General features: G+C 48.8%; 1 protein-coding gene across 2 annotated transcripts in view; it reads right to left on the reverse strand.

The window, feature by feature from the left end:
- ARHGEF7 (Rho guanine nucleotide exchange factor 7) overlaps positions 1 to 20,316 on the reverse strand; it is a 1,058,374-nt gene that overhangs the window by 99,599 nt on the left and 938,459 nt on the right. For both annotated transcript variants that reach the window (XM_086934741.1, XM_086934740.1), the window contains one exon: positions 7,424 to 7,523. In XM_086934741.1, the coding sequence (XP_086790867.1) occupies positions 7,424 to 7,523 (100 nt within the window). The remainder of the gene's footprint in view (positions 1 to 7,423; positions 7,524 to 20,316) is intronic.

Genomic DNA, 20,316 nt, shown 5'->3' on the forward strand with positions numbered 1-20,316 from the left:
GACCACCACGCTCTCCGGGCTAGGGTGTTGAGAGAAGAAAAGTGGGTCGCCCAGTGCCGGGCAGTGGCATCGGGCGATCATCTGATCCACAGGAGCTCCTGTGCTGGGCGTGGACAAGGAGGGCTTCGAAGAGGCTGCTGCAGGCCACCACCGTAGGAAGATCAAGGTCCAAGGCCTCAACTGCCCTACGCAACAACACAGCGTAGGAAGCTCCCTCCTCCGTAGCCATGGTAGGGGGAGAAAGCATTCCAAGGTCTGGGGAAGTATCCAGACCACTGGCATCACCCAACTCCTCTCTCCAGTCCGGCTCTTCAAGCTGGTCTGCCTCAAAGTCCACAGACACCTCCCAGTCCTCCTCACTCTCCTCTAGTCGCCACTCAGGGCGATAAGGAACACCAGGGAAAAACAGCGGTACAAAACTACCCTCCGGTGCAAGGGGAGGCCAGGGTTGATGGAGGCCAGAGGTCGACGCCGGCCGGGGACGCAACTGGCGTTGGAGGGGGCAGAGGCATTGCACAGGGAAAGGTACCATGAGGTCGACCGGCACCGATCCGGACCAGGCCTGGATCCTTGGGGACCCTGCGACGCCAAGGCTGGCAGCATCGAAGGCCTCGAGGCCCCAGCACAGTCCGCGGGGCCCGAAGGCACGCCAGCGGAGTCAGGCTGCCCCAAGATGGAATGAAGGGCTTCGTATAAGGCACACAGCTGGGCAGGGGACGCTCCGTCCGGCTCCCGGGAAGGGAGGGAAGGGAGGAGCCATCCCAGCTGGCTTTGAGAGCAGAGCCCAAGGATAACGACCCTCCGCGTCCTGCATCGGTCGACGGACGGGAAGAAGGCGAAGAGCAACGATGTTTCTTTTCCCTTCTTCTTGTGCTTCCACTTACCTGATGACGAAGACTTCGATGAAGAATGATGGTGGTGGCTCCGCGACCTTCGTCTTGACCTGGCCTCGAGCAGCGTGGAGCCGACTGCCGGGCCTCCAGAAGCTTTCGGGACCGCTTCCGCAAAGACTTCGGATTCATGGCCCGACAGTTGGAGCACAACTTCGGGTCGTGGTTGCGCTCCAAGCACCAGAGGCACACAAGGCCCTGATCTGTGACAGACATCACCTTGTGACAGGAGTCAAAAGGCTTAAAGCTGGTCCGCCGATGGGACAGCCTTACGTGCACAAGAGTCTAACGACTCGAAAAAGATGTCGACAAAAGTAAAAAAAGTTTTAGTCAAAAAGTGACTCCGGATCTGCGCTGTAAGGCGGGGAAAAAGAAAGAACTGACGTCAGCGAGCAGTGGCGGCATATAAGTAGATACCGCAACGGCATCCCAGCGATCACGACAAATCCGGAGTAGACCAACACCACCTACCGACGCCCAGGGGTACTGCTGAGAAAAAATTCTCCGGATCCAGTCTGACTCCTGGGAGTAATTCTAAGGTAAGGAATCTATAACACATAGTCTCTTTCAGATAGAGCTATTTTTCCTCCAATCTTCTAAACTGCATCACTCTGGTTCTACAGATTTGATTTTTATTGTTTTGGTCTCATTTTATTTACAAAAGTTTACACTATTTTTCTTGTGATCTCACTTTATTACGGTTGGTGTGCTGCATACATACTTTCAACATTACCTCTATGTTAAGACTGAATGCTTTAATGCTAAGCTAACATAGGGTCAAGCACAGGATAATTTTGTTGGTTCACCCCGACAAGAATTATGGTTGTTGCTTGAGTAGCGTTTCATCCCATCTTCACCAACAGGCCAATTTCAAAAAGTAGGGATTAGAGGTGCCAAAAAGCAGAACAAAAATTCTGAGGACTGCTAGCAGCAAGGCGGTGGATGGCACAGTCACTGGCTTTTCTTTGCTACACAAAGATTCTGGCACATATAACAGCAGTGGTGCACAACTTTGGCAGTCTCTTCTAGTATTTTGACAATTGTCTCAGTCATTCCCCATTTACTGTACTGTCAGCCAGGGACATGGAGATGATTTAGAGAAACATTGGTTCCAAATGTCTCAAGTGCCGTTTGATGCCATCCTAAGATTGGACGACAATAAGGAAAACCCTCCATTCTCCCAAGTGAGGTCTATTTTTGCCACACATACACAATGGCATCCAACTGAAGTAATGCGCAATCGTTTTTTTAAACATATGGGGAATGTTGTAGCCAGGGACTTTTTCTGAGTGCAAATAGATAAATTCTGACTTTCTCTTGGATTTGTTGATCTTTCTCACTGCTGGCATCAAAGGTGCGGATAGTGCCATGGGTCGCCTGCACATGGCTCACTGCTCCCTCATCTCTTTTGGCATAAACATCCAGCATTGCACAACTCAGCGGTGTAAGAGATTTTTAGGAAGCAATGCACCAGTGGCACCTTTCAGCAAATCTTGTATGATAAGTCCTCTACCATTTCCCCCAACTGCAGGGAAATAGCAAAGGTGTTCCAGATGTTATTAAAGCCAAGTTGCAGAAATCAAAAGAAACACTCGTAAGAGAGCCTACTTGAAATTGTCAAGGAAAAGACTAAGAATTGCAGGTCTAGAGTTCCAGATTGGCAGAAAAGAATATTTTAGCCCACTCTTTTAAATATATTTGGGAGAAGAAACATAAGTTAAGATCAACTGAACTGAATCTTCCTTCCATCTTACATTTTTAGGTCTCGGCCTGATCCAGCGCCAGCGCATGCGCTGGCCTCGGCCGAGACATCTAGTAGGGCTTTGAGAAAAGCTACTTTGCAGCGATCAGCTTGCTATCACGCGCACAAGAGCGCGTGCGCATGTGCGTGATAGCAAGCTGATCCCCGGCAAGGTAGCACTTGCGTGCACACCACGCGCGTCACTCTTGCTCGGTTCCGGGCGTTGATTGGCTTACAAGTCGTTCTCTGTTGTTGAACGGGGTGTCCCTGTGCCAATTCTAAGCAGGATGTGTGATTTCTTCCACAGCTGGACCGGCACATTCCATGTATGCCCAGAGGGGGCGCTGCCGCGGAGCGGTTCCTAAACTGCCGACTTTGGTAATGGTAACGCCCGGAACCTCCGCCGTCTAGTCCCGAGAGGGTAGGAATGATCAGGTGACAAATATACCCAAAGCTCCACAAAGCCTGTTTCTTTTTGTAGAGCCAGGACACTTTCACTGAGGGAAAGCAAGTGCCAGCGTAAAGTCATTCAAAGTATCCCATTAATGCCGGGTACCAACGGTGTCTGCTGCCATCAATCAAAGAACAATGTGTGAGAAGGATTGCATTACAGCGCTTATAAATGTACGCTAGGAGTCTGGGAGCATGCAGACGGGCACTGCGGCCTCTGTGTGCACTATGTGAGCTTCGGAGTCTCTGAGCTTCTCGTACACGTGAGAGAGGGTTTGCGTCCTGGCAGGGGCACCTGCTTGGATGTTTGTAAATTGTGGCCCTTTGCACAGGTGGTCCTGCGGTAAATAGCACAATGCTTCTAGGGAACGCAAAATATTAGTATTGAATTGTAGTGCTATTTGCATTTAAGAAGAACCAAGACCAGTATTTCTCACTTTATTTTCGTATTGGTAGTTAAAACTGCTTTGGGTTAAATTAAATATATTAATTGCTTTTATCCCGTAAGGTATCGAGAGTTTCTACAAGGTTAACCAATTCTGTAGCCGTACCCATCTCTTTACCGCCAAGACACCCTTGGGCAGAAGTTTGTGCTTTATACATTTTCCATTCATTCATTCATTGGGTCTTTGTGGTACCAGGTTTTAGCAGACACCATTCATCTCTGGCTGAATATGAAGTCTGCAGATTCATAGATTCAAAGAGATCCTTTTTATTTTTTTGATGAATTAATTATTGCGTCATATGTTGTGCGTTTCTATGGGAATACTGGCGTGGCACAGTTCTAGGGAGGTGACCTTAAGAGCAGGTGAGTAAGAGGTTTAAGGGCAGTCCGATTGGTTGAACAAAGCAATGCGCACGCCTGTTCAACTTGCCTTGGATCCTGCTTTCACCTTTTTATGTATTTAATTACCATATTTAGGGCTTAAAAAAATTAACAGATGGAGTAACTTACTGAAGTTGCTTGATGTGTGTGCGTGCAGATACTCACTCTTTCACTCTCTCACACACGCACACACACAAACTCAATGCGATTCTGCCATGTGAATATAGCGATTTCAGAAAATGTCGTCTGGGATTTCTAGTTTAATGCAACAATTTAAAGCAAAATAGTTCAAAAACATGGGCGGAAAGACTTTCTTGTAGCACAATAATAACCACGTCCACCACCACCACATCCACCACTACCACGTCCACCACTACCACGTCCACCACCAAGTCCACCACCACCGCGTTCATAAACACCGCGTCCACCACCGCATCCACCACTGCGTCCACCACATCCACCACCACCACACCCACCTCCACCACCACCACGTCCACCACCACCACCATGTCCACCACCAACTACACCACATCCATCACCACCACAATGTCCACCAGCACCAAATTCACCACCACCACAATGTCCACCACCACCACGTCCGCCACCAGGTCCACCACCACCACATCTACCACCACTGCCTCCACCATCATGTCCACCCCACCATGTCCACCACCACCACCACGTCCACCACCACTACGTCCACCACACCCACCTCCACCACCACCATGTTCACCACCACGTTCACCACCAAATCCACCACCACCACAATGTCCACCATCACCAAATCCACCACCACAATGTCCACCACCACCACGTCCGCCACCACCACCACGTCCAGCACCACCAACACGTCCACCACCAGGTTCACCACCACCACATCCAGCACCACCACGTCCACCACCAACACCACGTCCACCACCAACACCACGTCCACCACCAACACCACCACCATGTCCACCACCACAACTACATCCACCACAACCACGTCCACCACCACCACCCCCACCCGTGACGGGTAAACTGTCACTGGCGGGCAGGGGTAATAGGAGTGTCAAACCCAGGTGTACATGGGACATTTAAGGATGCATTAGGTGCGAGAAAATGGGAATAGGGGCTAGAAGTATTACACCAGACACAAGATACATTTTGAAGAGGCGCAATGTCACAGGGGCTCCAGTAAAAGCACTCACAGCATCTCTACCGCACAGTGATAATAAAAACATTCGGTATAGAAACCTATGGGAGAATATCGCAATGCCATATACTCTCTTTCCCACAGAGCTGACCCCAGCCCCTGAACCCGTGCATCACCACACAGTACGAAATACGAGTCGTGTGCACGAACGATAAGTAGAGATAAGGTAGGCGCTGTTCCAGTGCTCGCTGTCAGAAAAACGTAATGTAGTGCAGCGCGATACGTGAACTAGAACTTTGTCTCTTGCAGAATAATTTTCACTGGCTGCCACCCACACTGTGGAAACTATTAAGCATCATGAACTTAGGAATCACCTAGAAGGTATGTGGAGTGACCTTCTGGGATTGAGAAAAACGTGAGAAAGGTCAGAAATACCAGTGCTGATTAGTTTATTCTTTGCTTCATAGATTATCCATCTTTTGCCTAGAATAAGAAGCCCTGATGAAAGCCCGTGAAGGATATATACGTGGCTGGAAACGCGTTGGCATTTTTTCATGATTTGGCATTTTTTTCATGATTTGAATGATTTAACTAAGGGCATTTTTTCATGATTATTTAAAGACATCCACACAGATTGAAAGAAATAATTATATCGTGATATGATATTTGATAAATAGGCAAACATTTGATATGTGAGCGGCATTGGAAGACTTTGAACCCAAGACCTAGTTGTAAGCTACATAAATGTGCTGTTGCTTCGTTTCATCGCTCAAACCTTAGAGACGGAAGTTGAGGCAGTAGATGCTCAGACTTCCCATTGGTCTCTTCTCCTATGCACATTTCCAAACCTTGATGATTCTCAGGCTGCTCATATGGATTCAGAAGAAGAAAAGGAAGCAGTAATGAAAGTTCATTTCTGGAAGCATATGAAGATGTTTTTTATCCTTCAAATTGTTAACTCTACTGAAACTGTTTCTGCATTTATTAAATTGTTTTGGAGGGATCTGCATGAAATTACCACTTTCAACCTGGAGGTTCAGAATGTTGAGCTTCAATGCTTACAACTTCCTCCTGACAAGACAAAATCAATTTATGAGTCCCACAGGGTGCACTAAGAAATCTTATGGACAGCACTCTTTTGTGTCATGCTCCCAGAATTCCAATGCAATTCCTTTGAGCTGTGAGGCAGGACTCCTATTACAGTTCTTTCGGGAGGGGTAAGAGTTGGGTCTAGCAGAATCCACTCTCTTGGTGCAGGCATTTAAGTAACCATTGGGAGAATTAGCTTTTATTAAGGGCTGGGCTATCTGCTGAGTGGCTTCTTCACTTCCCTGTCTGATGTGGCTCTCAGGTTCCTTACTGTGGTATACCATTTTCTAGTGGCAAATATGAAAGCCACAAGACTATAACAATTAGGTTCATTTATAGCTTATTCCCTTTTCTGTGTGTTTTCTCTCAGAGAATATGGGCTTACTGTTTGGCTTGCATTTGTACCAACTGTCATACTTTTCATTCCTCAGAAATATGAATGAATCCTACCTTAATTTCGCCAATCCACAAGAACCATGGAGAAGAAGAATGGCATCTGTCAGGTGTGAACAATAACTGTGAGCATTTGCCTGTTAATATGATCACTGTCTAGATTCTTACTGATCTGTTTCTTCCTAGGGAAATTGGACCTATTTTGATTCACTGAATGAAATCTCCGATTTCAATACACTATGGCTCACTGGGTGCTGTTTTAAGGGTGCAAATAATCGATCAACTCAAAGGATGGTGGCATCCATTATGGATACCTGTAGGGGTGTGGCAAGGGTAGCTCCTACATCCGTTTTCTCTTTCTCTACAGATTTGACACAAGGGATAAAGGTTTCATAGCATTTTAGGCAGAGTGCTTTTTGCTACACTCCTATTACACTTTTTTCTCCAGTAAAACTACAAACTGCATAATTTTCATGAGCTGGTGTCCTTTAGGGGATTGTGATTAAGACATATTGCTATGGTATCTGAAGACTCGGATGAAAAGGGCGTGAGGATAAAACTGGACACAGCATGGCAGTAATCTTCATTACTCAAATTTCCTTTTTTTGTCATTGTACTTACAATACTTTGGTACATCCTCCCATGTACCTTTTCCCTAGATCCTGGTATTATTAAGATTGGTGTTGGGTTAGACCTACACATTAGGCACCCACCTGAAAAGGAGATTGGCCTAACAGATTACTTGTAATTAAGTAGCTCATTCTATAGAAAATAGTGCAGCTGACCACATTATTCAATTACAAAGGCTAACACATTATTCCAATCCAATCACTGATTTCGCACATGTATGGAATAAAGGCGGCATTGCCCACTTTTCCTCCGTCACGAGAAATGCTTACTTTTCTTCTATCACAGTCTGACCATTACTTTTTGTTTCTTCTACAATAATTTTTTCTTCTTCTGGAAGGAGTACTTGAGGAGCAGATTCCTTACGAGAGCCTAGTGAACAAAATGACAATTATAAATTACTAAACTGTAGTGCATACAACTTCAATCTGAATAAAACAAGCAATTAATTATTAATCAATGGACTAAGGCTTTGTCCACCCAGATGTGAATGTTTTAGTCCATGCTTGATTTTGTTTGTGGTGGCAAACTTACTTGAGGTCACAAGTAGCCAAAAACATTAAGTGACTATACAGTAATTTCAGCAACATGACTGCACTAAAATTTCCACATTGGAAATTATGGTGTCAAAACAATGCAAACACACAATCTTTATCTGTCAAAAGTCACCTATATGCACAAGGAATATTTTATAAACACAGTACTAAGTCAGTGTCAATGTTTCTATTGTTATGAGTACCACTGCTTTCCAAAACTTACCTATCACTGCACTGATGATTTCGGCAGAAGACTGGCCGCTGAGGTTTTACCTCCCAGAAGAAAGGTATTTTATCAAAGAGGGTTCTACATGGATTAATCCACCAAGTTGGTGGAGCAAATGCAGTAAATATTATTATAACAATTTATCAGCCTGATTACTATATAAAACACAATTTAAGGAAGCATGGGTAGTTCCTGTTTTTTATGCAGAGAGCGTTTTTCTTCCTTTGAACTGGCAAATCCAACAAAGAGCTTATCGTTCACCCGGTGCTCCTTCCTCCTGTAAATCTAGAACCTAAAAGCCTGCTTCGGATTGAAGAGGTGTAGCCTCTCCCCACCTTAGAGAGTTGTGGCAGAGTGAAAAAATGGGGGGGTGGGGGGGGGGGGGCCGGGGGGGGTAGACATAATGGACTGCCCCCTATGAAAAGGACTTTAACATTGAGAAGGAGTGCTGGTGTGTTTTATTCATGGTTTGCTACTCGTACGAGTTCTTCCACACCACACTAGAGCAGATACCTGGCCAAATTACAACTTAGGACTCTGTCATTGTTGGTCATTTCAACAGATCTAATTAATCAAATCGGGTCAATTTCTCTCGCCCCACAGGGAATTAGACATCTTAGTGGACCACAGATTTCACAAATGAAATTAGCCCTAAGGATGTTCTCAAGTATTTAATACTATAGAGACCAAAACGTCAACACTTTTCAACTACTCTTTTGCAATTTACTTATCATTCTACAGCTCATGGATATGTTTTTCTGGTTGTTTTTTGAGAGTGGAGTTGACATACATCTGTCTCACACGAATGTATTGTACCAGACGCGTGTCTGGTTGCTTTACTCTGCACCCCTACTATTGTAGGGTATTCTGTATTATACATACATTGAATACAATAGATTTATTTTTGTATGCTTGTTTTCCATTCATTCCCCCCCCCCCCCGCCCCCCACCCCCCATGATTGATTTGGTTTATCCAATTTATTTGCTTTGTGTATTTGCTTTAACAAGGTTAAACACTTGATTATGTTGATTTATTATGATTTGATTCAATGCGTCGTATATGATAGCTGCCTAAATATCTGGACCAAGCATACTGTTTTATGAACCCTCTTCATGGCCATTGACTTCAGTTGATTCGGTTAATTTTGTTACCCAAGCTTGCAAGTGGTTATTGGGTTACTCTTCCATTGTAACACCACATGAAATGGAAACACCAATCTCAGAAGGAAGGATGTCTCAGTCCGAAGTAACAAAACATCAGAGAAAAAGATGATCTCTCGTAGCTGAACAGACAATGCTTGAAATTCAGAGTAGTTGAAGTGATGGCATTGAGAAAAATCGCCTTGAGGGTCAAAAGTCACAGAGTGCAAATGTGCTTAGGCTCAAACAGCACATACACCAAAAAGGTGAAGACCAACTACAATATGAAAAATGGAGCTGGGGAAACATTTATGACAACCCTTTTTAGAAAAACATCACAAGGAAAAACCTGAATAAAGAGGGTTGCTCAATCAAACAAATGAAGCCCAGATCAGAACCCTTTAACTGTACCAACAACATAGCCTTGGGTGACCAGAGGCAAAACAAACAAAACGTCAAAGAGTTTATCTGATAAGGATCAATCCATCTGTCTTAAAACTACATGATGAACTTAGACCACCGTCCAAAGTATATGGACTTCATGAATGGGTGGCTAGCAGTAAAAATCATCCATTGCCTCTGTGCTCGTGGTCAGGAAGAAGACACCTGCCGAGTTCATACAGTCAGATTTACAGGGAACCCCACCAGTGACTGACTGCCAGGGAGGTCCTTTGTGGGCTTAGTCACTACTTTAGCTTCAGAGCCCCTAGACAGAGGATGGAGAACCCCACTCTGGCTTGCTTTCTACACTACCACATGGCAGCTAAGTTGCCTGTCAGGACTTGGATGGTCAGTCCTTCATGGAAGGCAAAATGGCCTTGAAGGTTAAATGCATGGCGCGCAGCTATAGAAGGCGGATACGGTACACTGCTCTACTGGAGACCAGAGGCATCCAATTTCCATCTCATCCAGGTGACTTTCTCCCCATACCAGAGATGAAGCATCAGACACTACAGTGAGCTCTGGATAGGGTAGGCATAACAGTTTGCCACACGTTAGGTTGGTATTCACCATCTACCACGGAGGTTCTTGGGTTGTGTCTTGCGATAAGCGTATGATGTCCGAGAAGCACCCCTTGTGTTGGGTACCTGGCAGGTGAAAGTTCCACTGCGGAGGCTGCATGTACCAACTTGAGGCATTAGTGGTATCTACGAGGACAGGAGACCAAGAAGCCTCAGAAGCATCAGGAATGGAACCAAGGCACTACCACGAAACATCGAGCTAATAGCCTGATTGTCCTGGATTTGTTAGAGAGTAGAAAAGTCCAGCAAAGCCCCATACCCAAGACAGTCCACATAATATGAATCCTCTGCACAGGCTAAATAAGGAAATTTGGCTCATCAATAGAAAACTTCTGGTGAACAGCAATGAAAGTCATTTCCAAGTAAACATGAATGGACCAGGCCTGCCTTTAGCAGCCTATGGTAGAGGTACAGGTATACATGAATATCCAAACTTAAAAGATGAGCTGTAACCAATGATATCGCTTTTGTGAACACCCACGATGCACCACTAAGGTCAAAGTACAAGACCATAAACTGAAAGTTCTCTGATCTGACAACAAACCAATGAAATGCCTGTGACTTAGCAGATCAGTACAAGAAAGTATGCGTCCTGCGAGTGCAAGAAAAAAAATCTAATCTCCAGGATCCAAAGCCACTAGGGCCCGAGCCAACATCAGCATTTTTAACGTGGCCTTCCTGAAGAAGGCATTCCAAAGCACAAGGTCCAATATCAGCCTCAAACGCTCATCCTTGGGTACCATGAAGTTCAGAGAGTAGCATCATGTGAACCTCTTGAACACCAATTTAATTGCAGCCCTGGCAGCGTCTGGACTTCTCAGGTGAGAATAGCAGCATGCTGATGTCTTACCACATACTGGTGGAATATGAGGAGGGTGGACAAAAATGGGAGGGCACTACCAAATCAAACGATTTGAAGGACCCCATTGTCCAAAGTAACTGCATGCCTGCCAGGCAGGTAAGTTCCGATTCTACCCCTACAAATCCCATGTGACCCTTGGAAGAGAATCTACAATTTTGCAGTTACTGCCACTTGTGAGAAGGATAAAGATCGCGGCACCTGCTGGTGTCACGCCCTTTGCCACGATATCTCCATATCGAACCATGTATAGCTGGACAAGCTGCTTTTGCGAGTAGGGAAGGCCCTTCAAATACTCCTGTAATTTCTGATACTCCTGGTGAAACTGGGGACGGTTGGAACATAGTCCCATGAAATGTGCTGTAGATCAGCTATGCTTAAAGTGCTCCAACAATGAATCCGTCTTAGCCTCAAAGAGCCGGGCTCCGTTACAAGGCATTTCCATCGATGATGCCCGGGCGTCCCTGGTAGCATGCACCCAAGCTGGTTATCTAACTATAAAGCTAGAGCTTATTGCAAGGCTGATAGCCAGTAGTGTCCACACTGGCGTTAATTATGTATTTGGCCACGTTCTGATCATTGTGTTGTTTGAGCAAATGGAGCTTGAAAGACTTCATGTAGCGAGGGGAAGATCTCTTTTGATGTGCATGTGCATAATGGCCCAAGTGGTAACAGAGTTCAACAAACATAGGGCCAAACTGTACAAATTAAAAACTCTTGCCTACAGTGCCAATCTCTGTAGGAGCAGTGGAGAAAGCATTAAGGTTCACCTTGCATGCCGAAGCCTAAACGAATAGACTCTCCCGAGTCGGATGTAGGGTCATGAAGGACAGTTTCCAGAGGCAGATCTGTGGCACTGACCAATCAAATTACTCAAAGGTGGTGCTGAACAAAGGATGCACCGGGAACCATAAGACCTCAGTCAGGGACTTGTTAAATAGCAGTAATGGCTTAGTAGTTACCAGGTCGCAAAATGTCAGTCAGTTTGCGTCCACAGTGGGCACATGTATATTCAACACCTTTGCAGTCTTGTTAATAAACACCGCAAACAACATGCTCTCCTCAGCAAGGATATCTAAAAGAGAGTTCTATTCCGTTTCAGCGAAAGTGCTTAAATCACTAGCATTCCGGAGGGTGGGGCCGACCTGCATCAGTATAGTGAGGTGGTAGTAAATTGTTAACCACATTGTCATCTTTTTGTTGGGATCCTGTTGAAGCCCCTGCATCACAATGGAGGCAGAACCAAAAATGAGGTGGCATCAAGGCAAAGGAACGTCAGAGGAAGCCTCCCAGGCTAAAGGTTGTGTTTTAGTTAGTTCACAGGGAAACATAGGTCGAGATCTGACTGAAGTCAGAGCAGGATCAGACACAAGAATTGAAGCAGAGTATAAAACTGACACCCCTGGATCCATGTCTGAGGGAAGTGAGGCTTGCGGCTGATGTGGCAATGCGCATCCTGCCACTGACTGAGGCCAAAAGGGTCAGTTGGGGCCAGGTGATGAGCTCTGGTAGAATTCCAAAAGTAGACTCTGATGGATCTGTGAGCCAAAGACATGCTAGAGGGCCCCTGATCTGTCTGGAACATCTGCAGCATGGCATCTTTAAAGGCATCAACCTGCAACAGAGCATACAATGGTTTGACAAATTAGGGTAGCATCAGCTCCATTCTCAAAAGGGATCCCGCACTGGAGCTTTAAAGTAGCGACTAAATTACTTCTTCCTCGAGTGGGAACAGCGAAACTGAGTCCAGCCAGCATGTACTTCCTGAGCTTGAATTGAGGCATGCGTTTCGACTTTGTCTTGGACGCACAAGAAGATGGCAACCAGGATTGAGCTGGAGATCTCAAACAGAACTTGGCAACACTGAGCTTGGCTACCCGCTCCCAGATTGCCTTCGATGGCATCAGAGGACATTTGCTGCAGGCAGTTGAGTCACATTTGGAGCCTAGGAACCAAAGACAGATGTCTGTTTTTGAAAGGCATAGCAGAGCTTAAAACTGTGGTTTTAGGGGGGAAGACATCTCTGCAAAGTGCCAAAAAGAGCATTTTAGAATAAAAGCATCAACAATAAAAAAAGCTGGGAAAAAGAGCTCCAGGTCCATATCGAAGGGACCTGCGGGGAAAAAAGTAATTGAGGAAAAGAAGACATCACGCAGGATTGCAAGAGGAAATTGAATCATCGCACGGTGGTGGCACCATGAAGTTACTTGCAGAGGTAAGACAGCCGCTGACTAGGCCAGCAGGACAGTGCTGCAGCAGAGCCGGTGGGACAGAGCTGCCACAGAGCCCATAGCATAAATTTTCTTGTATTCCCTCGATGATGGAGCAGTGGGAAATCTGTTTGGATTAACTTTACTAGTAGAGGCTTGAACCGCAGGGCTCTCAGGCATAGGGTGCTGCATTAAGAATGTTGGTGCACAGGTGCAAGTCTGTGCCACTGATGCACAAGTTACTTACCTTCGGTAACGATATATCTGTAAGAAACAGTAGTTAGTATTAGATTCCTTACCTTAGAATATCCCCAGGCGTCAGACTGGATCCGGAAAAGTTTGCGTAGCAGTACCCCTGCGCGTCGGTAGACATCGTCTGCGGCTCCACGTTCGTCGTAGGTGTCGTTGGCGCCGGGATGATGTAGTCAGAGTACTTAGACGCAGCCCTTGTGCGCTGACGTCAGTTCTTATTCACAGCTTTTCCGCGCCAGAAATGCAGAGCCATGATAAAAACCAACACTGGTGCCATGAAACTAGGGCCCTGAAAGGGGATGACCTTAACCCTAGATATCGATTCGCAGAACAGGAAGGATGGGTGGGGCGGTAAGGAATCTAATACCAACTACTGTTTCTTACAGATATATCGTTACCGAAGATAAGTAACTTGTGCATCTGAAAGAAACAGGTTAGTATTAGATTCCTTCCCTTAGAATAGATATCCCAGCAATACCAACCTCGGTGGTGGGCCTGCGACCCAATGATCACACTAGAAAGTCCTGGAGAACGGAACGACCGAAAAAGCCATCTATCCAGACTTGGCTGTCCAAACAGTAGTGTCTTGCGAACGTGTTCAGCGAGGCCCACGTAGCTACCTGACAGATGTCCTGCAAGGGGACTCCCTGACCCAGGGCAGTAGTAGCCGCCGTGGCCCGGGTGGGATGGGTAGTAGCCCCACAGGAAGCTCCTTTTTAGCCAGTGAATAACAAACCTTGATGCACAAGACGACCCATCGGGAAATGGTCCGTTTGTGCACCGCCCTACCCTTCTGAGCGCCCACGTAACCAACAAACAGTTGGTTATCCACCCGGAACTGGCGTGTGTGATCCAGATAGTATGAGCGCGCACGTTTTGGGTCCAGACGGTGGAGCTTCTCTTCCTCTTTCGAGGAATGCGGAGGCGGAAAGAAGGTGGGCAAGGTGATAAACTGACGGATGTGGAAGGCTGTGACTACCTTGGGCAGGAGAGAGGGTCGCGTCGGCAACACAATTTTTCCAGATGGACAGAAAGGAAAGGAGGTTGAGAAGAAAGGGCCTGGAGCTCACTCACTCTCCTGGCAGAGGTGATGGCAACCAGGTATGCAGTCTTAAGGGTAAGAAGACGAAGAGGACAGTTATGAAGTGGCTCAAAGGGAGCGCACATCAGACAAGTCAAAACAAGGTTCAAGTCCCACTGAGCCATCACGAAAGGAACAGGGGGAACATATGAGTGATGCCCTTCAAGAACCTATTTACAACTGGGGACTTGAACAAAGAGGGCTGATCAGGGAGCCTTAAGAAGGAGGAAATGGCAGAGAGGTAGCCCTTGATAGTGCCCAGAGCAGAGCCCTGCTGGGCAAGAGAAAGAAGAAAGAGGGGAACCTCAGAAAGAGGGGCAGAGAGTGGATCCACTGCCTTTGCTGTGCACCATGCCAAAAATTTGTTCCACCTCCAGGCGTATACCGATTTTGTGGAGGGACGCCTGGCTGCCAGAATAACATCACGGACATCAGGCGGCAAGTCAAATGGCCTCAACTGTCGCCGCTCAATCTCCACACATGGAGGTGGAGACTGGACAGGTTCGGGTGGAGGACCATCCCCTGCTGCTGCGAAAGAAGGTCCTCCTGAAGAGGCAGACGAATCGGGGAATCGACTGACATGCGGAGAAGCTCGGGATACCAGTATCTTCGTGCTCAGTCCGGAGCCAAAAGGATGACTTGGGCCCGGTCGCGTCTGATCTTCTTCAGTACTCTGGGTAGAAGTGGTATAGGCGGAAAGGTGTACAACAGACCGCAACTCCACTCGCAATGAAAAGCGTCTCAGAGCGAGTGCTGCCTTGGAAATTCCAACGCGCAAAACTGATGACATTGCGTGTTCTCTTCGGTGGTGAATAGATCTAACAAAGGCTCTCCCCACTGCTGAAAGAGACCTTGCACCACGTTCGAGTTCAGACACCATTCGTGATCCATCATGCACCGATGGCTGAGTTCGTCCGCTCCGGCGTTCAGGGAACCTGCCAGGTGTTGAACCACCAGGGTCACGCCCTGATGTTCCAGCCACTGCCAGGGGCGCAGAGCCTCCTGGCATAGGGTCCATGACCCCAACCCGCCCTGTTTGTTGGAGTACCACATGGCGGTGGTGTTGTCCGCGAACACCTGCACTACACTCCCCCGGACAGAGGTGAGGAATGCCTTCAGTGCAAGCCGGATCGCCTGCAGCTCCAGAAGGTTGATGTGGAGCCGGGACTCCCCCGGAGACCAGAGGCCTCTGATCTCCGCCTCTCCCATGTGGCCCCCCCAGCCCCGGAGAGATGCGTCTGCCACAACTGCGTGCTCCGGTTGGGGTAGGGAGAGGGATCTGCAGCTGACCCAATCGCGGTCCTCAAGCCACCACTGCAACTGCCTTGCAGTGCCCTCCGAAATCAAGACACGGTCGGACAAGTTGCCCTGATGCTGGGCCCACTGAAACTTCAGGTCCCACTGCAGAGCCTGCATCCGCCACCTGGCGTGATGCACCAGAAGGATGCAGGAGGCCATCAGCCCCAGAAGGTGCAGCGTCAACCTGACCGAGACTCGGGATAACAGCTGAAAGATCGGAATCAGAGCCTGAATATCCTGAACCCGTTATTTGGGAGGATAAACCCGAAACTGCGCCGAGTCTAGAACCGCTCCGATGAAAAAGAGTTTCTGAGAGGGAAACAAGTGTGACTTCGGCACATTGATGGAGAACCCCAGCAGGTGCAGGAGGTCGGCCGGAGTCTGGAGGTGGCAGACTACTGTCTAGATGTGAAAATAGGCGTCCTGCAAGTTCAACGCTACTGTCCAGACTCCTGGGTCTAGGGCAGCTAAGACCTGAGCCAAAGTCAGCATCTTGAACTTCTCCTTCCGGAGTAAGCCGTTGAAGTTCCGCAGGTCCAATATAGGGCGTAGGCCCTTTTTGCCCTTCTTGGGAACCAGAAAGTAGTGGGAGTAACCACCACACCCTACTTCTGGCCCAGGAACGTGCTCGATGGCCCCCTTGCCAAGAGAGCCGTAACTTCCTCTTGCAGCAGTTGCAAGTGATCCCCCGACACGCGGTGGTACTGAGGTGGCATGGCTGGAGGGGTCGCCTCGAAGGGGAGGGAGTAGCCCCTTCGGACGATTTGCAGCACCCACCTGTCCGACGTGATGGAGCGCCAGTGGAGGAGGTGATGGCGAACCTTGACCCCCCACTGGCGTCAAATGGGCATGAAAGCTCAGACTAGGAAGGCTTTGAGGCGGATGCTGCGGAGGTAGATGTGGACTGGCCGCGCCGTTGTCCCCTGTTACCGCCGCGACGGTAACGACGCCCGCCGCCGCGCAGGATGTTAGTCTGGGGCCCGTGGATGGCAGGCCGTGTGGTAGCGCCCCTTCCGTGGCCACGAAAGGAGTGCTGAGAGGAAGTTCGCTGGCGTGGAGCCGACAGGCCCATGGACTTAGCTGTAGCCCTGGAGTCCTTAAAGCGTTCCAGCGCAATATCCGCCTTGCCACCGAAGAGGTTGCTGCCATCGAATGGCATGTCCATAAGGGTGTTCTGGACATCGGCCGATAAGTTGGCGGACCTCAGCCAGGCGTGGCGCAGAAACCACCACAGACGTAGAAATCACTCTTCCCAGCGAGTCCGTGGTGTCCAGTCCACATCGTATTGAATACCATGCTGCGCCTCGTCCCTCCCCGAGGGCTTGAGCGAGCTTCACCCGGGCTCCCTCCGGGCACTCAGGCAGCACTTCCGCGATCGTATCCCACAGAGAGTGGAGGTAATGGCCCAAGAGGCACACAGTGTTGACTAACCGCAATCCCAAACTAAGGGAGGAGAACATCTTCTTGCCGAATTGTTCATACCTCTTGGATTCCCGATCTGGTGGTGCAGTCGGGAATTCGGACTGGGAAGTAGAGGCCTGGATAACCAGGCTCTTGGGGGTGGGGTGGGTGGACAAGAAACTAGGGTCGCCCGGAGCAGGGCGGTGGCGCCTAGCGACGTTCCTATCTACAGGGAGACCAGTAGCGGGTCTGGACCAGGTGCCCAACAGGACGTCCCTGAGAGTCTCATTAAACGGCAGTAGAGGCTCTGGGGAGCTGATCTGCGGTTTAAGGACCTCTGTGAGGATGTTAGACCTCACCTTTGTGACGGGGAGCTCAAGAGTCAAGGCCTTGGCCGCTCTCCTCAGCACCACACTATAAGCAGCCCCCTCCTCCGTAGCCACAGTAGGAGGGGACACAAAACCAGTGTCTGGGGAGGTATCCAGGCCACTGGCTTCCCCTAGTTCCTGTGTCCAGTCCTGATATGACTGGCACTCACGTGCCAGAGGGTCCTCAGACCCCCCACAGTCTCCCTCGCCGTCCATGTCCTAAAAGTCAGGAGTAAAGGATGGACCCAGACCCTCAAAGAATTCCTCTTCGGCCGGCGCCAAATGCGGCGTTGAGCGCTGCCGCTCCGACACCAGATCTGGACCGGGGAGTGGACCAGGGATGGCGTCGTGCGGGGACGATGCTGGGGATGACAGCCTAGGGGCCAACGCCGGCGGGTCGTAAGGTCGACCTGCGGCGACCCGGGTCCAGAACCGGATCCAGCGGGGCCTTGCGGCACCAGGACCCAAGTCGGCGCCGGGGCCAAAGCACCCGACGGCACCAGGCCGAAGCACCCGGCCCGCTTGGACTCGGAGTCGGGCTGCTGAACCTGACGTAGGAGAGAGCGACCTCATGGCCATGAGGAAGGCTTCGATCTCCTCCGGCATCGCGTTCTGCCCAGGGACCGGCGGGTGTGGAGCAGGCCGCGACGCCTGCGGCTCCGGCTGAGCCGCGTGGGCAATGTCACCCGAACCCACGGCCCCATCGAGCGAGGGTCGGGGGGAGTCAGAAGAGCAATGACGCCTCTTACCGGAGGACTTAGAGCCCGACGGGTAGTGTCGCCTCGCCGAGCTGTGATAACTCCGCCCCGTGACCGGTCCCTCGACCTACTTCCGGACCGGAACCTCGAACGGCACGGGGCCAACTGACGGAGCTCGAGGGGCTTACGGGACATCTCCCGCCTAGCCTTCGACGTCAAGGCCTTACAGTTGGGGAACGACTTGTCATCATGGTCGGGCCCCAGGCAATGTAGGCACCGGTGATGGGGGTCGGTAACCGACATCAGTCGGTAGCCGTCGGCACAGGGCTTCAACCCAGGCATCCCTACCGGTACCGAGGGAGTCGTATGACTCGAAACGGATCCAAAAAGGATCTAAAAAGCTTAGTCAAAAAATGACTAAAGAGTACCACTTTCTCCGGACCTGCGCATGCTGGCGCGGAAAAAAGAAGAACTGACGTCAGCGCGCGAGGGCGGCGTCCAAGTACTCTAAACTACGCCATCCCAGCGCCGACAACGGACGCGGAGCCGCAGACGACGCCTACCGACGCGCAGGGGTACTACTACGCAAAATTTTCCTGATCCAGTCTGACGCCTGGGGATATTCTAAGGTAAGGAATCTAATACTACCCTGTTTCTTTCAGATCAATAGGACAACTCACTCTCAGAGGTGAGCAAGGTCTCAACCACGGAGGCGTAGGAGCTCAGACAAGGCTTCATTAAATAAAAGCAAGGGCTTCGAAGCTGATGGCGAAGGAAGAAAAATTTTGGTCAGATGTTTAGCCTTAGATTCTAGTGTGGGGAACTGTAAATCCAATAACTCGGTGTCTCTGTGAGCCACGGCCGTAGAAGAGACACTTTCTTTTCAAAGCTAATTAGATTCGGTTTCCGATGTGTCTGAGCCACTGGCATTTTGCACTTGAAAATAAAAGTCAGCATCAGTGTAACAAGGAGCGAGGAAGGTGTGTGGGTCCTTATAGTCGTTTTCATTAGGAGGAATATTCTCAACTCCTATCAGAGTTAGAACAAAAGAGGGGCCCCACCCTACTGAAATACTGCCAAGGTAGAGGGACAGGCAAAGAGTCATTCTCATCTTTAGGTGTCCCATGGTAATCGAGCAAATCAACATGGGATGCATCCTAGCTGATGTCGGCTTTAGATTCACCAATGGAGTCGGAGCAGATTCTGGAACGAGTGGCTCAGGTGCATGACCCAGCACTGAAATGTGAACAGCCTGCAGAGAAGGGGGAAGGGGTTGAGGCATGGAGGTGGAACAGGTTGAGGTTGAACAGGGTCGTCTGTCAGTGCAGAGGAAAGACTCACAAGGGGAATTCAAACTTGAAGCCCTGACCAATCCGTAGAGCCCTATGGCTTCCAAGAGGGATCTGTAACAGTTTGGTATGGTTGCAGCATGGCTGTCTTAAAGACTGGATTCTGCTCTGGAGTTGACAATGGTCCAGGGAACTTAGGGTGCATCTGCTCCAGAACTAGAATTTGGTCTGAATTAAGACACAAACTGGAATTGCCTCCTAGAAGCATCAAACATGGACTTCTTCCCAAAGCGGAAACATCGAGAAGGGGAAGAGCCTCACTTGGTCTTTTTATATTTTCTATTGGACTGGTCTTTCTACTTCGTCCCTGACCTATTCGAAGATGGTAAACGGGAACAGGACCAATATCACACCTTTAAGCATGACCAGGTTTGCTTCTTCTGTTTGGCAAAACAAAGTGCAGATTCATGCTGCTTGCAGCCTTAAAATGCATTGAGGAGCATTTGTTGCATGACTAGGATTGCGGCTTGGTGCAGAGACACCAAAAGCAGATGTGCAAGATCTGGACCGACACTTTACAGCAAAACTTAAACCTTGACATTTCGGGAGGAGACCTCTAACCAAACGGTCAAAGGTTTTGACATAACTTTCTTAAAAAGAACTGAAAACGGTTGAGGAGCTTCAGATCCGCATGAAAAGGAGAGGAAATAAGAGTAATGGAAATCAGTGCATAGGGCTGGTGTCTGTATGTGGCTCTGTGTCATCTATTCCCAGAGGCAGGACA

The sequence above is a fragment of the Lissotriton vulgaris genome, chromosome 8, assembly GCF_964263255.1.
Source record: "Lissotriton vulgaris chromosome 8, aLisVul1.2, whole genome shotgun sequence".
NCBI lineage: Eukaryota > Metazoa > Chordata > Amphibia > Caudata > Salamandridae > Lissotriton > Lissotriton vulgaris.